At 38.0% G+C, this 16714-nt stretch overlaps 1 protein-coding gene across 1 annotated transcript in view; it reads left to right on the top strand.

The window, feature by feature from the left end:
* Positions 1 to 11928, top strand: part of LOC137562304 (uncharacterized) — a 30581-nt gene extending 18653 nt beyond the window's left edge. The window contains exon 2 of the mRNA XM_068273639.1: positions 6383 to 11928. Coding sequence (XP_068129740.1) covers positions 6383 to 6746 — 364 coding nt within the window. The 3' untranslated portion in view covers positions 6747 to 11928. The remainder of the gene's footprint in view (positions 1 to 6382) is intronic.
* Positions 11929 to 16714: the final 4786 nt, after the last annotated feature.

Raw genomic sequence — 16714 nt, 5'->3', positions numbered from 1 at the left:
CATAAATAAACAATATTAATGTCAGGCTTGTCTGGTCAATGACTATAGGTCAGGCTGTATGCTCATATGACTGACCTATAGCCCGCCGGTAACATCTGCGAGAACTCCTACCTAGAACAATACTACAATACACCCTGCAGGTAGATGTAGCATACAGACTGACAGATAGTATTCCACCGACAGAACCTGTAACTAAAAATGCAATGGGCACAGTGTTAACAAATACACCTATATATAAAGCCACCTGTGGCTTAGAAGATGATAAAATCCAGATGAATGAACCAGGTGACTGTAGAGACAGAGTCCCAGGATGACATAGCAGTCCAGATATACTTCTAGAGATATCGTAGTCGAGGGAAGCCAATAGTCGGATTAGGCAGCGTTCAATCGAAATCCAATTAACAGTAAGAAGTCAGCAACAGGGGATCAATCAGAGGTAGTGTGGTCAGGATACAAAGCAGGATTCGGCAACAGGAATCAATCGGAGGTTATCAAGGTCAGGACACAAGCAGAATTGGCAACAGAAATCAATCAGGAAGAGAGCGCACACCCAGCAACAAGCCAAAGCAAAATGCTATCACGGGCGATGGCTGGGGGTGCTCACCAAGCTTACATACAAGGACTAACCAATCAGAAGCAAACAGAATTGAACACAAACAATAGATGCTCAGCGTGTCAGCTGATCAGCTGACACACAATACACCCACGTGGCTACTGTTTACATCGGCAGACGGCGTACTGAGAACGCGTCCTCCACCGGTCCAATGAGAGCTGCGCAGCCTCCTGCGCTCCAGTGACGTCAGCGGCTTGCCGAGCCCCGGAAGTCAGAGCCGCAGCTTGGGTCTCTGCCTTCTGCCGCTGACGTGCACCAGCGGTGCTTACAAATAATAAGGTTAATTCTAGCTTGATTGTGGCATCTCTTGCACAATAAATACATAAGTCCAGTAGAGTAAAGCAACAAGTAGTTATAAAGTACTTTACAGCGTTAGTGTAATGATCTCCAGGCAAAAAATTCAAACTCTTTAGTAGATAGTATTGTACACAAAGTTAAATAGACGTATACTATCTTAGCAATTTAGCAATAAAAGCGTTAGAACTGGTACGCACCATCCAATCTTCACTCCCGATAAACAACCTGATAAAGATGATTGAGTTGTTAAACGATTGAGTGAATTTTTCTGTTGACTGTTCAGAAGCAACAAAGAAATTATTTCAGGCCTGCAGACTTGTTGTCATCCTAAAGGCAAAAATTGGGAATACTTAAACAATGGAACTTAACATAGCATAAAGGTGTGTATTAATGCAGACAAGAACATGACCCTGTGCTGTCCTGGTCCTCATATATCCAATCTGGTGGCAAGTCCACAAGCAGGATATGAGAATATTTAAGACTTCAAATAGGCAAAGTAAGGTTATGCAGCTAAGCATAAATCAGCGGAGAACATAAAAATATATTTTATTTAAAAAATGTCAAGTAAGTTCAGGTACACATTAAAAAATTTTAAATCTGCAAAAAAAGTTTGTGGCGCAGTTGTTTACATTATAACAATGAGTCATCGTCAGCCTGCACTCCGATCCTCAGTGTTTATAGATGATATCAACACTTCAACAGAGTGTTGGTAATGAGTTTACAGAGTCAATTTACAACTGTAATTTTATAGGAATACAGAGGCGCCAAAAGAATAAAAGTATCTAAAAAGTTTACAAAATAGAGAAGGCAATGGTGGACTTACCTCCAAGCAGACACAAGATAATTTTTGATGTAATATCAATAAAGCAGTTTATGTATACACTCCACAAGATCATACAATGCTTTTTGCAGGATTGACCCCGCTTCTTCAGGCAATAAGGACGGCGCATGTACAGTAAGGTCTATAACTCAGCTAAGCGCCTCTGTCTTACAACTGTAAGCAGTGTGAGCAGTTTCAGAGAATATCAACACACACTGCAGTTAGCTTTTCAGGACAAGCCCAGGGTACTGGTTTATACTGAGTTCTACTGGCTTGCAAGTTAAAATGAGTTCAAATTAATAATGCAAGTATTTTTTATTATTTAGGGCTCCATCGTGAGGCATTTTCAGCACACTTAAAGTGTTTCTGAGACGAGGGGGAAGAAAAATGTTATACATATGTGAGGCTTCCAGCCTCTCCACGCAGATTGCTCCCTTGCCATTGTCCAAAGCCTCTTAGATCCCTCAGTAGCAGCCCCGTTCACTGCTCACAGTCGTGGGCCAGTCAGTGCAGTGCGGCCAAGCACATTACCCCATCTTGCTACTATGGCTGCGAGCGTTCTGTGCTGAATGCTGGGCTGGCACGCTCTACTGGCCATGGAGAACATGGCTGCTACTGGGCGATCTAGGAAGTGAGGGAGCGATCTGCGTGGAGGGGGCTGGAGGAAGCCCCAGGTATGTATAACATTTTTCTTCCCCTTCATCTCAGGTTCACTTTAAGTATATGTACCGTAGCACTTCATGTATTAGTATTAACACCATGGATTTACGTCATTGCCTGTAACAAAGATAAGTAGATCAGCAGCATAGCTTGGCTTATATTCTTTTTTTAGTTGGCGTCCTGTTACCGTCCGGGATAGGAACATCTCAAACCATATTTTATTTCTGATTAAAATTAGAAATTACAACTACAAAGTGTTCAGTTTACTAACATATACAGAATGTGGTGGGAGCCTTTGACTTTTAAAGCTAGTGTTTGTGATTTTGTTTTATCAACAGCCAACATTGTTCTGGAAGAGAAAAACAAAGGACCCCCTCCTGGTCTAATTGTTTCTGATGTTCATTTTCCTCACCTCTTATACTTTGGTGGCAGTGTGCCATTGTTTAGTTTATAGAGTTTGGATTTTATAGAGTGTAAGGGCAGAGGTTGGTAAGTTTACAGATGATACAACTGACTGTCAGAGGCCAATATAAACTACATTTAGCATAAAGGATGTTTAATATCGCACTGTACAGTCAATGGAATTTGTGTAGTCTCCATAGATATGTCGGTGGAGTAGCTTTTTGCAGCACAGCATTCTATATTTAAATACCATTTTAGTACTAAATGGATATTAACCAGAAAACTGACTTCACAAGGTCTTAAAACTGTGTACAACTGGAAATAAATACTGGTCGCCTTTCTTGCACTCCTAACTTTTAATATAATAACTCTGTCATGTTGGAGGATAAGTACCCACATTGACTCACCTCTCCAGTATTGAGCATATGCAAATCTACTAAAAATTGTGCCATTTTAATACGTTTAGTTTTTGGCAATTCTTTTGTAAAATGTTGTTAGAACTAAAGATTTTATTGATAAATACTATATATACAGGTCTTATTAGATGGGGCATATTTTAGTAAATAAAAGTTTGTATTTAGTTCAAAATTGCTTTGCTCAATTCCTTCCACTAAGTGGATATTAAAATGCAGATGACATTTTGGAGGGCTCGGCATGTCTGAATGTTATTAAGATTTTTTAATAAATTGAAATATGTAAAGGTTTCTTACTAATAAAACATCAGTAGCAATTCCAAGGAATAATTCATCTAAGAATTCCTTTGATGTCATTCCTAGGAAATGACAGCTCCCTCACCCAATATAACAGCTTGTTTTATACTACTCACTCTCTCTATCAAACTTAAATAATTTTTCTAAGATGCCTTGCATTGCTGATGGGCAAAATGTGCCATCTTATTCTGATTATATATGAGTTACTACCTGTGCTGATTGAGGTGAGGCCCTTAGACCATCTTCGTTAACTAACTGAAGGATACTCATTTCAGTAAATCATCAGGAAAAATATTATCAAACTAAGGATTTGATGGGAGGAAAATATATATGTAAATTCTGGAGCTGTCTGTCTGAGACGTAACTTTAAAATTGGATAGAAAGTCATTTGCAGGCAAAAAGTCGTTCCCACGTGTGCACCGGGTTATTTGCAATTCTATTTGCTATACAGATTTACTTATCTAATATGAGATGAGTATAACTTTTGTAGATGATTATGGCAATGACATTTAAATGATTTCCTGCTGTATAATTTTGAGAAGCAATTCTGTAACCTTTGAAATAAATAATGTGAAATTGTATGAACACGGGATGAAAACTTTGGACTTGTTATCATCATCAACCAATGTTGTGTTTATTTATGTGTAGAAATGAGGCAAAATATAGCCAGAGGCAAAATTAGCTAATGTCTGAATCTGTGGAGACTGCTTCAACAGGAAGTGGAATTTAAATGAATTACTACATCATTTTTTCAAAACTATCTTTTTAAGGGTCTCAATGAATGGCTGCTAGGTTTGGAAAATGGACATGCAAGTGCTTCCCTCAACCAATCATTGCTGCTTTAATTTGGGAGACTTTGGTTTGGATATTCTTCTTCCTTCTAAAGATGTTGTCATAGATTTTGGGGAAATCCATCCAATTTATCTCTGTGTATCTGCCATAGTTAAATACCCAGACAAAGCAATCTCAGGTAAGCACAGAGTTATGTTCTTGCTGCAACCACATACATCTGTGTGTTGTCCATTCCTCTTCTTGTTTCTTCTGGCCCTCATAATCACTTCTTGAAAAAAATGACTTTTTGCTAAAGTCAAATTTTTAGACAGTGAAGAAGTAGGCTTGCTGTGATGTTCCCTCTTATCACCCTCCCGTTTCCTCCACTTAAAGGAAGTAAATGGGATGGGGAAGATGAGAGAATGGGAGGGAACATCACAGCAAGCATGTCACTTCCTGTCCTGACCCAAGCTAAAAATAAAATTTTTGAAGGAGTGATAACGGGGACTAGGAGAAATGAGGAGAGGAACAGACAACACACAAAAGTATGTAGATCCAGCATGAACATATATCTGTGCTTAACTTAGGTAGTGTTGCCTCAGGTCAGGCGTGCTTTAATTATTTTGCTTCTGACCAGAATTTGAATTAGTGCCGCTAGATTTTAGACTTTAGATAACATCACCATGTCCAACACAAGTCATAATTGATAGCCAGGTACTTTGAAACTTTGACAAGAGTTTTCTTATATATCATATTCTTTGTTTAAACTTTTTGAGTTCACTTTAAACGTTAAGTACATGGAAGTATTACTCCATTCATTCTTTTACACTATTTCCTAATTTTCCAACATAAAATGTCTTGAAAACATAAATATTACAGAAAGCAAAAGGATCCTCTATGTGATGATGTTTTCTGGTTTAAAACAACAGATTTATAGAAATTCCAAACCCATGGTTTTCCTTTCCTTTTGAACAGGTTCAATCTACTTTTACCAGCACAAAAAACAGAATTGTGGTATTCTGGTTTCTGTGCAATCTACAGAACCTACATCTGATCTGGTACTTGAATATTTAAATACTTCTGGTATTTTTTGGCATCAGTATTAAAACATGCAACCTCCAACATTTCCCTATTATATAGATGGTTATACAATGACTGTCACAGATGTTTATGTCCCTGCTATGAAACTGCAGCTATTTTCCTGTCTAGTTAATCTTCTGGGTCAGACAGAATGCTGACCGTGCTTGATTCTTATTCATGCTTATTCACTCCAGACTATAATGTGTTTAAGTGTCCAGTTTGGTCATTACCATATACATTTTCCTAAATAAAAAAGAACAGTCTTATATAAGTATATTAGCACTATGATAGGCTAAAATTAGCTAGTTCCAATTTATTTTGCTAGGCAGAAGACATTACTTATTATTAAGTTGACCACAGAGATTGTTTTAATGAAATCATGGCAAAAGAATCTAATATGCCCAATTTCAGGTGCTTTCAAATAAGTCTGTTTAACATTTTCCATTTATCCCATTTAATAAAGTGATGGTATTTGCATGAAATGAATTAATTCATACAGTTAAAGTTAATTGGCTTACCCCTAAATTGGTCCCAGCCTACTACAGTATGATGGCCATATGAGTAAGGTAGATTAGACTGTGATCCCCTCTGAGGGACAGTTAGTGACAAGACTATGTACTCTGTAAAGCGCTGTGTGTGTAAGACTAAATAATAACAATTAATTTATTAATGGGTCTTAAGTTTACAGTTCACTTGCATCGATGTGATCACCTTGTTTAACTGGTCATTTTGCATTGTAATTGTAGTAACATGTGTAACTTGTGTGGCCAGTGTCTTCTATTTCAAGTTCAAGAAGTGCAATGCTCACAAACAGGATTTTGCACAATGCTTACCAGCTCAATGAATTAACATGTGGCCACATTACACACATAAAAATAGGTACCTAAAGTATTTTCTGTAGTGCATATGGATGTACAAAAAGATACATTGTACATAATCTATTTTTCTTTCATGTATGATGACCTTTTAATCATTGCAGTTTTACTGGCTATAAGATAATGCATAAAGCAATAACATTTGTATTTAAAGATTTATATTTCCTTTATTACAGATTGACTTTGAAGATGTGATTGCTGAACCGGAGGGAACCCACAGTTTTGATGGGATCTGGAAAGCAAGCTTCACTACATTTACTGTGACTAAGTACTGGTTCTACCGCTTATTGTCTGCAATTTTTGGAATTCCATTGGCGCTTGTCTGGGGAATTTACTTTGCCATCCTGTCATTCCTGCACATCTGGGCTGTGGTTCCATGCATAAAGAGCTACCTGATTGAAATTCAGTGCATCAGCCGGGTCTATTCTATCTGTATCCATACGTTCTGTGACCCACTGTTTGAAGCCATTGGCAAAGTGTTCAGCTTTGTTCGAATCACAGTGCGCAAAGAAGTATAGATGACAATTGAAGAGAGCTTATAGTCACCAAGTGTATGTCAGTTACATGTTACTATCGTAAGAGCACTGACATAAGATCACTCTTTAGAGTTTGTATCCTGGGGAAAAATCTTTATTGTTCTTGAAGATTTAAGTTAAAAGTTTTTGTCTTTTTTTTTGAGAAGAGTAATCTTTTTTCTGTTACCAGCTACACGCCACTCAGTGGCATTTTGTGAAATACTGTATTTTTATTTTGTTATCCACATGTTGCTATCATTCATTGCTTATCATTAAACTCAAGTAAGCAATAAGTGGGCATCTATGTGATCAACAAAACAAGATTTTGATGATGATATTATTATATCATTCCTCTGTCAAGCTGTGTAGTTTAGCAAAATAATTTTCAATCCATAGTCTGAAGTTGACAGATATTTGGGAAGTAACCATGCAGCTACACCAAGCGAAGCTGTCAATGTTTAACAAATGTATATAAAGATATTTATCAGAAGCTCCATAATTCTTGTCAGTGGTGAAGCTTCATTATTTTGTTGCCTACTGCAGCAGAAAGAGGGTTGAATAAACAGTGGATGCATAACCTAACCACTTGTCACTCAGAATTACTGAAAGTGTTCTTTGTTCTATACAAAAAGTTTGTTTCTTTGTCAAAAATGCATATATACACATATACCACTTTTACAAATAAAAGCATATAGTGTTTATTATAGATTCCGCATTCTTAAATGCAAAAGTATAACATACATGGTGTCTGAAAGGAAAACAGTCCTATACAAAGGGCTTAATGCAGAAGGCTAACTAACAATTTTGTAATTATGATTTTTTTGTAACGGAAATGTCACGGGGGGTGATTTATTTACAGGGATTTACTGTGAAAGATTGATCACATCTCCTTTGGTAAATAGCCCTGGAATGTGTTCATAATCACAATATGTGCCAAATCTTAGTTTCTAAATGTAAAATAGATCATAGTAGCTCAGTTGTCATTGTGTAGAAAATGGGAGATTTCTTGTCATTTTTGATTCTTTCAAGTCTCCAAAGAATTTTCTGTCCTTTCAGGTTTACATACATGTATTGTACTAGAAAGATCAGACACTGTAAAGCGGCAAACCTAAATGAGAGCATTGTGAATATTATATAGTTTACTAATCAGCTCTATAATGCTATGACTAGGCCACAGGTGTCAAACTCCAGTTCTCAAGGCCCAAATCCATGCCAGTGTATAGGATGGACAGAGAAATGTGTTCTACTTGATGAGCCACACCTTTCCTGATTCAGTTCCAACAATTAATTTGAGCTGCGTCAGAAATGTGTGAGGACCTCGGCCCTTGAGGCCTGGAGTTCAACATCCCTGGTCTAGGCAATCCTGCTGGCAACAATTACATTTAAAATCCAACATTGTACGTACTCTTCCTTCCTTTTTGTTTAGTTTGTCCTGACACTCATCTTGATATTTTAATTATGATGCATTTTTATTACGCCGGTTTCATACTTCTATATGCTGTTATTTTTGCATGCTCCTCACTGTAAAGAATGACTTGTGGATATGATTTTCATGTCACTGCTTTTAATGAGATTATGCCAATGGGAATTAGTTAGTTACACAACCCATTTTATTTTATATTGTGCTTCATGCTGGCAAATTATAAGAGACAGGATCAATGTGATGTATCTAAGGCTAGTCTATAATGATTTTTTTCAGCATATTTCTGCTTTAGCAAAGCAATTCATCTACTTTATAATTCCAAATTCAGGACTCATTGCCTTTGTTAAACTAAATAGTAAGGTTATTGAAATGGTTGTATGTTTTATTATATTTACTGCAAATGTAATATATTGTATGGCTTAGTTAGACTTAATAAATATCATTCTAGAGAAGAGAAAATAGAAACCAGCCACTGCAAATATTAGGGTACATTGGCTAAAGGTGAAGTGAGGTGCAGTAGAGTGATTGGACATTGGCAGTAGAAAAAGGTGTTCACTTCTCCTGTAGACTAGAAATCTAGATAAAAGTTCAGATGTATTTATGTAATACAATGGCCCAAAAGGATGTTAATAAGGACTAAGGTGCAGACATTATGGCCCATATGCAATTAACTTTTTCTCCTAAGTCATATTCTCAAATTTGTCAATAAAATGCCTTTTAAATGACCAGAAAGCAAGAAAATACATTAAATAGTTTTGATAGTACTTTTCTATCTACTTTTTGGTACTTTTTCATTTGCAAAGTGCTGAAAAGTTATTCTAAATAGAGTTGAAAATGATCTCCTAGGAGAAAACTGAAGAGAAAAAGTGAATTGCATATGGGCCAATGCGTGATTGTTTTTTACTAGCATGATCACACAATTAAATATGCTATTAACACTGCCCTATATGGATTTCTGAAAATCCACACTTGATCACTGTGATGCAGAACAATGAAATCTCTGTCCTGAAACCAGCAACAATCCTGAACAAAGGGGATCTCCATATCTTAGGGATCTGACCAAAATACTATCATCAAAATACTGCTTTCTCCAAAAGGTTTTTTGTTTTGTTTTTTAAATCTAGGTAGCAACCAAATGTTGTGATTATATCATTTATGTTTGAAATAAAAAATATACACATATTTGAAGTGCCTTTCAGTATACTATGTTGCAAAATTCAATGAGGTATACAGAAATTTAGGTGATCTATTAAAGGTAATATAAATTTCCTTCAAAAATCCAATTTGAAGTTCCTATTTTTTTTTTTAATTCATTTGCACCATTGGATGTTTAAAATGATCACCTGTTCAGTGCTCCACTTCTTTTTACTAAGTCACTGCTTGGTCTAGATTCTGTAGTATGGTAAGCTATTCCAAAGGAAGCGAAGGGTGAATATTTACCCCATACTCAATTCTGCTGTTATGTTATCATTTTGTTTACTGTTTGTGAATTGAAAAAGGTCCCTTCCTTTGTACCAGGAAGTGAAATGCAATGCTCTCTAGCATTAATCTCTCCATAACTTTGTATTCAAGTTTAGTTTATTTCGCTTCAGCCTGTATTTTCACACATTAAAGTAAGGCATACTCTCTTACCAATTCACTGCAAATCTATGATGAAACCTGTGCTTTGCCAAAACAGAGTCCCCACTCAGTTGTGTAGTGGAGACGTGATGTCAGACCTTGCCTCAATAATGCACAAGGCATATAATGAAAGTTCATCATGTGGTTCTACACAGTTAGCATTGTCATGGTAAGGACACAACAGTGAATATGTAAAGAACCTTCTGAACGGCTTTACTAACTGAAAATGAATACTGCAGGTAACAAAGTGAAACAAAATCATTTGGAGTTAGTGAAGGAAAGCATGCTAACCACTGGTCCAAGAGAGTGGCAGCTTTCACTTCCAGGTGAGTTATACTGCATGCAGTAAACTCATAAGTTAAGGACCAGTTCACTAAGTTCAATCAGTTCAAGGCAATATTCTTTTGCCTTAGATTGGCCAGATTTGCTGCAAAATCCATTGACTTCTCGGTGAAAAACTAGGATAGTCCCAATAAAATGTAAATGATAAAAAATAAGCCTTTTGTGCTCTTGTTGTATGGAAAAATTCACTGACATAGCAATCATAAGAAAACCAGTATTATTATAATCTTGGTCAAATTTTTGTGACATGACAAGAATTGACCCAACTTGGTCTTCTCGCTAGTTAAAATATTATACTGCTTTAACTTTTTGGTACTCTGAAATAGTTTTCAGGTAAATACATGAACTCAAAATCAAACTTATTTGGTTATGTTTGTTGCCATTGGTTTTAAGGGGGCAAACAAGCCTTAAAGCAGCTTAAGCAAAGATTGCAATTATTTTGCCTGGTGCATGGGTCAATGAACAATCCTTGCCATTGGAAGAGATCATGTAGAGAAAGGGGGCAAACATTTCCCAGTGTGGGTGCTGCTGCTTTTGGAAAATGATTGAGGAAGGTCCTGGTGGCAAAATAAACATCCCCTTCTTGTGAGTTACTACCGTAGATACAAGACTAGAAGAGTATAAACCTTAAATCTTTGTATTAAACCGGAACTCCAACTACATGTAAGGTTTTGGAGAAAGTGGAAACTTTCCTCTCATGGTTTTAATTGCAGCCTGGATCCACTTTTGTGGACACTTCCCTTCACTTTATGTCAAATTTGCACATATCATACTTACCTCCCTCGTAGTTAACTTAATCTCTTTCTCCTCTCCCTCCTCCTGTTTGTCCACTGTGATTGATCAAATTCTCCGTCCTCCATTTTAAAAATGGTGATGACCCCTTAACAGCTTCCGGGTCAGCAACCCATTAACCTATAATATTGCCCAATAGAGTCATAGGGAAACATGGACATTACCTTGCACATCGGTTGTCCTTTCAGTTATAACTGACAGCAACTGCTATTGTGGAAAAGGTCCCTAAGGCTTTCAAATCTGACTAGATCTAGTCAGAGCTGGAAGGAATCCTTGTTTGAGGAAAATGGTGAGCTTCTGACAGGAACAAATGTCAAGGTAAGTATGTAATATTCATTTACATTTACATCATGTGCTTATTTTAAATAATTTGAGTCAGTTTGGGTTCTCTTTAAGGTATTAATAAAAACGACATCAAAAGCAGGATATCTTTTTTATCTAGATAACTCAACTTGAAGTCCGTATAATAACTTGGCATATAATACATTTAGATGCATCTTTACAAACTTTTAACATATTTTTGTGAATTTAAACTGTGACAGTCATTTCTAATCTTTTGGAAAAAATAACTCCTGCCACATTTACAGCAACTGATTACACTAAATATACGACTGAAATAGATTTTCTTGTGTTTTAATGTACATATTAGAAAATATTTTCTTTTAGGTAAAAACATCTTTAAAAGATAAATACAGTGAGGCTGGAAGGTGGGTCACTGGAGCCACAAACCCATCAGTTTCAAACAGCTAACTGGGTTAACTGATTGCAGTTCACCCTTGATGACCTTTACTTTTTTGAAGAAAGATAGGTTATCTGGGGCTGTAAACCTTTGTAAACCACCTCCAATTTAACAAGTGAGCTTTGCAGTATTTGTGATGTACTCTTAATATATTTTTTTAATGAAGTGTAAAGAAAATGCTGATGTTGATGTAAACATACCAAAATTGTATAACACATACCGCATGTATTGTACAAGGTAGAGATGTGCACAATAAAAGGTTTAACATGTTTCAGTGTTCAGTATTTGATAAATGTGTGGAAAATTACCAGGGCTTAAAATAGAGAAATGTCAACACTATTTGTTCCGCAGCACATGCACAGCTCTTCAATAATTCACAGTGTACACAGATGACTACCTGATGCTCATATTGTGATTGGTAGGTGAGTTATGTTAACAAAAGCTTTAGTTTTAATAAACTTCCAAGGTGTTAAGTGCAAGACAAAGCTTACAATAAATTCTACATATATGGCAATGTAACAGAGTTCTCAGTGTAATTCACTTTGTTAGGTAGGAAGAGTAAAATTCTAGCATCAGTAAAGCCAATAATGAATGAACTCATGGTATTATTAGAACTTTATTACAAACTAGACACTTGTGAAAAGTGCTCCACTGCAGTAATAAAGATGTAAACTCTCTGCAGTGTGTGGGTGATTTATTGAAGATAAATTGTGGTGAACTGAATCTGTGTTCAGTTCAAATATCCACGCAGCATTGTACAGAAATGCATTTTCACATTTTTGGATGTTTGAGGCAAATACCAGTTTAATTCAACAAGTTTCACTAAACTCAAACTTTTGTAAATCACATCAGGCAGGGTTTAGTTCATTGTAATGTACTGGGACCTGGGTTCAAATCTCGGCTCTGCCTGTTCAGTAAGCCAGCACCTATTCAGTAGGAGACCTTTGGCAAGTCTCCCTAACACTGCTACTGCCTATAGAGCGCGCCCTACTGGCTTCTGCTCTGGCGCTTTTGGTCCGCCAGGAGAAAAGAGCGATATAAATGTTCTGTGTTTGCCTATGTTTAGTTAGTTAGTTATTTCCACGGCACCCAGTCTTAAAACACGGTTGTGTTTTGTGTTTGTAGCCACAGTTTTGCATAGCCCCGGGACCTGCTATTTACTTTTGAGATGTTTTCATACAATGCAGTGAAGTAAATTCCTCCTACTCCCCCTTCCTCCCATTGGACTCTTTCAGCACCGACAGTTATGAGGGTTCATAAATAAATAAGTAAACGGAAAGACTGTAGACGTAAAGTGCATGACAAATATTACTATGATTTACTAATGCTCTGTAAAGGTGTGCATGCCAAAATCTGGCCAGGTGTATGCATAGTACGAGGCCAAACATGCTTGTTTAGCAATTCACTAACCTGTATATTACCACTCATACCTCTAGATAGATGGCACGGGGCACATTTCTTTCAAGTTATTCGAATAACTGAAGAAAATAAGGCAGAAAACAGAAGTATAAAAGAACCTAAGAATAGAAGAATGAAAAAGAAAAGAAAAAACATGTCAGGGAATAGATGTATACAGAAGACAGATGAAAAAAGATGTGCACAGATTTGAAAAACAAGCAAAACAGTAAATAAGGGCGCAGGAGCATCAGCAGAAAAAACGGTTCAGCCATAGGTGCCCATTATAAAAGCTGCAATTAGAGGCAAAGAAGGAAAATTTGGGCACCGGGAACTACCACAATGAAGCAAAAGTTGGGTAGATAAAATCAAATCTGCTGAAGTTTCTAGGCACCCATTGCACTTCATTGCTGCAAATTGCGGCTATGCGGCTGGGGGATTTAAGGTTGAGGCACGACGGGGGGAGAGCACAGTTAAGGGTCAGGTGACACCAGGAGGGGGTTTAGAGTTAGGCGCCAAAAGCCACGATTTGCATCAATGAGAGTAAAGTTGGGAGCAGGGAGGAGCCCAATAAAAAAGGCGGAGCATAGCAGGAAGACGCGGTGCCTGATATTTTATAGTTCTCTCTATTCAATACTTTTCACAAAAGAAAATCACTTTTGTGACGCTGCACCTGCATACACAGTGCCATCAAAAGGGACATAGCCAATCATCATACTGCCCAGCCTGTGCACATTTATTTAAAAATTTGATTAGGAGGTTGGCCACTATCTGGCACTGTGATGGCTGGCTATATGTACATGCACATGCATTGTTTCCCTGTTTAGCTCAATGAAGCCCTGTTTAACTACAGGTGTTTGCTCATTTAGTTTACTTAATGTGGATTAGGGATGGCTGTTTTTATTACAGTCATCATGACTAGAGCACAGGTGAGAGCAATGCATTGTCAGAGGGTCTTTAGCTTTGTACTGCATCACACATAAAATGTACAACACTTTGTGCACTGTTAACCTCCTTAGCGGTAATCACGAGTTCAGCTTGGGGTGGAAAAAACATGCCAGGAGCGGTATCCCCGAGCTGAACTCCTGGTAGCTACTGGGAGGTCTATGCAATGCGCGCAGCAGGTGTTTTAACTCACCTCTCGGGGGATCCCGACGTCGGCCGCCATTCTTCTTCCTCTCCTCTGAGGCTCTGCTTCCCCCTGGTGAGATTGCTGTCTGTGGTCATGACAACAGCCAGTAATCTCACGATAGGGTTACAGCGCCACCCAGAGGACAGAGGGAAAACTGCAGCGCTGCTCAGGGAGGTGAGTGAGTGCTGGACTGCTGCAGAACTCCCTAGCAGCATGATTTTTTCCAGGTTTTAGGATCTAAAACCATGCAAAAAAATTGCACTGTTTTTAGACCCTAAAATCCAAAAAGAATAATAACGCCAAGGGGGTTATTTAAAAGAACCTTAATACTGTACACATTAAAAATGTGAGAGCTGAAGGTTTTTTTTTTGCGGAGTAACTTTAATACCAAAATATCAACAAAAATACAATATAAAAAATATACAGTATACAGTAAGCAATAATAACATAGTAGCCAGTTTAGGTTACACTGCATTTTCCCAGAAACATTTTAGAGCTTTCAACATGTAACACACATAACTGCCAAAAAATAACCCAACAGCTTTGTTCCCTTTAATAAAACATGCTGCAAAGATTGAGCCCAGACTCCAGAAGAGAGCAAGTAACATAGGAGAACCAGATTCAAACAAAAATCTCAAAGAGAATCCTTCTGCAGCTGAACTTGGCTTAGACACTGAAGAGTTTAAGTAGTCTCTAATCATCGAGGGTAATGTTACCCAGAGGCATAAAGGCATCCTTAGTAAAGTCCATAAAAGGAAAATCTATCTTGGAAGACGATGCGGCTAAAATTAAAGTGTTGATGAAATGTGAAATAAAAAAAAAAAAACATTTAGAAACAACACACTGAACAGAGCATTTCTGAATTAGTTACAAGCAATGCTAAACATACAGATAAGAAACAACAGGGTGGGAAATGATTAGCATCCATCTAAGGCACACGTTACTCTCTTTTGTGGCTACTGAAGCACAAAATCCTGTCTTTTTTTTGTCTTATGTCCAGAATCAGTAAAGTTCAGAGACGTAAAGGGAGTCCGAGCTGTATATAGAATCAAAATCTGAACTTACCTGGGGCTTTCTCCAGCCCACCGTAGGTCGGGAGGTCCCTCGGCGTCCCTCTGGCTGTTCTCCCCTGCCTTCGCTCAGAAATGGCTCCCGGCGACACTGGGCCCGAGTGTCGGACTCCTTCTTCCTGAAAGGTAACGTCAGTCATCACCACGCTGGCCGCCTCGCGTCATCACGGTGGCCAGCGTGACAGTACGGTGCATGCGCGGTTTAATCGCACATGTGCCGTACTGTCACGCCGGCCGCCGTGTTGACATGAGGCGGCCGCCGGCATGGTGACGACTGACATCACCTTTCAGGAAGAAGGAGCCCGACACTCGGGCCCAGTGTCGCCGGGAGCCATTTCTGAGTGAAGGCCTGGAAGAAGAGCCTGAGGGACCTCCCGACCTACGGTGGGCTGGAGAAAGCCCCAGGTAAGTTCCGATTTTGATTCTATTTACAGCTCGGAGTCCCTTTAAAGGACAACTGAAGTGAGAGGTATATGGAGGCTGCCATATGTATTTCCTGTTAAGCAATGCCAGTTGCCTGGCCATCCTGCTGATCCTCTGCCTCTAATACTTTTAGCCATAAACCCTGAACAACTATGCAGCATATCAGGTGTTTCTGACATTATTGTCAGATCTGACAAGATTAGCTGCATGCTTGTTTTTGGTCATTATACAAATAGCACTGCAGACAAATAGGTCAGCAAGACTGACAGGCAACTGGTATTGTTTAAAAAGATATTCTTCTCAGTTCAGTTGTCCTTTAAAGAGGAACTTTACTGAATATAGCCTAATGAATAAAATTGTTTATTTTGTACAATATAAATTTTTTAAATTATTTAGCCAGTGTTCGTCCATCGTCCATTTGGTTTGACTCTGTAATATTAACAAGCTGACACATCATTGCATTGCAGCGGTTCTGGAGGTGTGTTTAGCTTACATGGACAACAAAGGGATGATTTGCATATTTAGCAGCGATGCACTCTGGGACACCTCAAAGCTCACTCCAACCTGAATAATCGCAAATACCTTCTGTATTAAGAAGACAAACTTCTGTTTTAATTTATCACAGATAGTGATAGCTTTTCTGTTGGCACGGTGCATCACTGTGTTTGTTTGACTGGGAGAAGAATGTTTTATGACAGCATAGCCTAGAGTAAGCATCATTGGGGAAGGGGGGATACCAATATACAGCAATATGCAGATTTAGACAGTATTTCTGATGCTGAAACCAAGATAATTAACATAAGAGTGGGTGTCTGGAATAAAATATTACACTCTACTACACTTCATCATGGTTCTTCTTTGAAGTAAACCTGAACTGTCTTTTTTTATCTGTGCATTTTGCCCTGAGCCAAGATAAGGTACATACCTTTAAACTGTATCTGTGAAGTCCTATTCATCAGATAGTCACACATTCTACTTGTCAATTCACTGCTAGTCCGCAGCAGTATCTTCAGAGCCTGCCCTTATCCTTTTACA

Source organism: Hyperolius riggenbachi, chromosome 3, assembly GCF_040937935.1.
Source record: "Hyperolius riggenbachi isolate aHypRig1 chromosome 3, aHypRig1.pri, whole genome shotgun sequence".
NCBI lineage: Eukaryota > Metazoa > Chordata > Amphibia > Anura > Hyperoliidae > Hyperolius > Hyperolius riggenbachi.
This window is presented reverse-complemented; position numbering and strand designations above follow the sequence as displayed.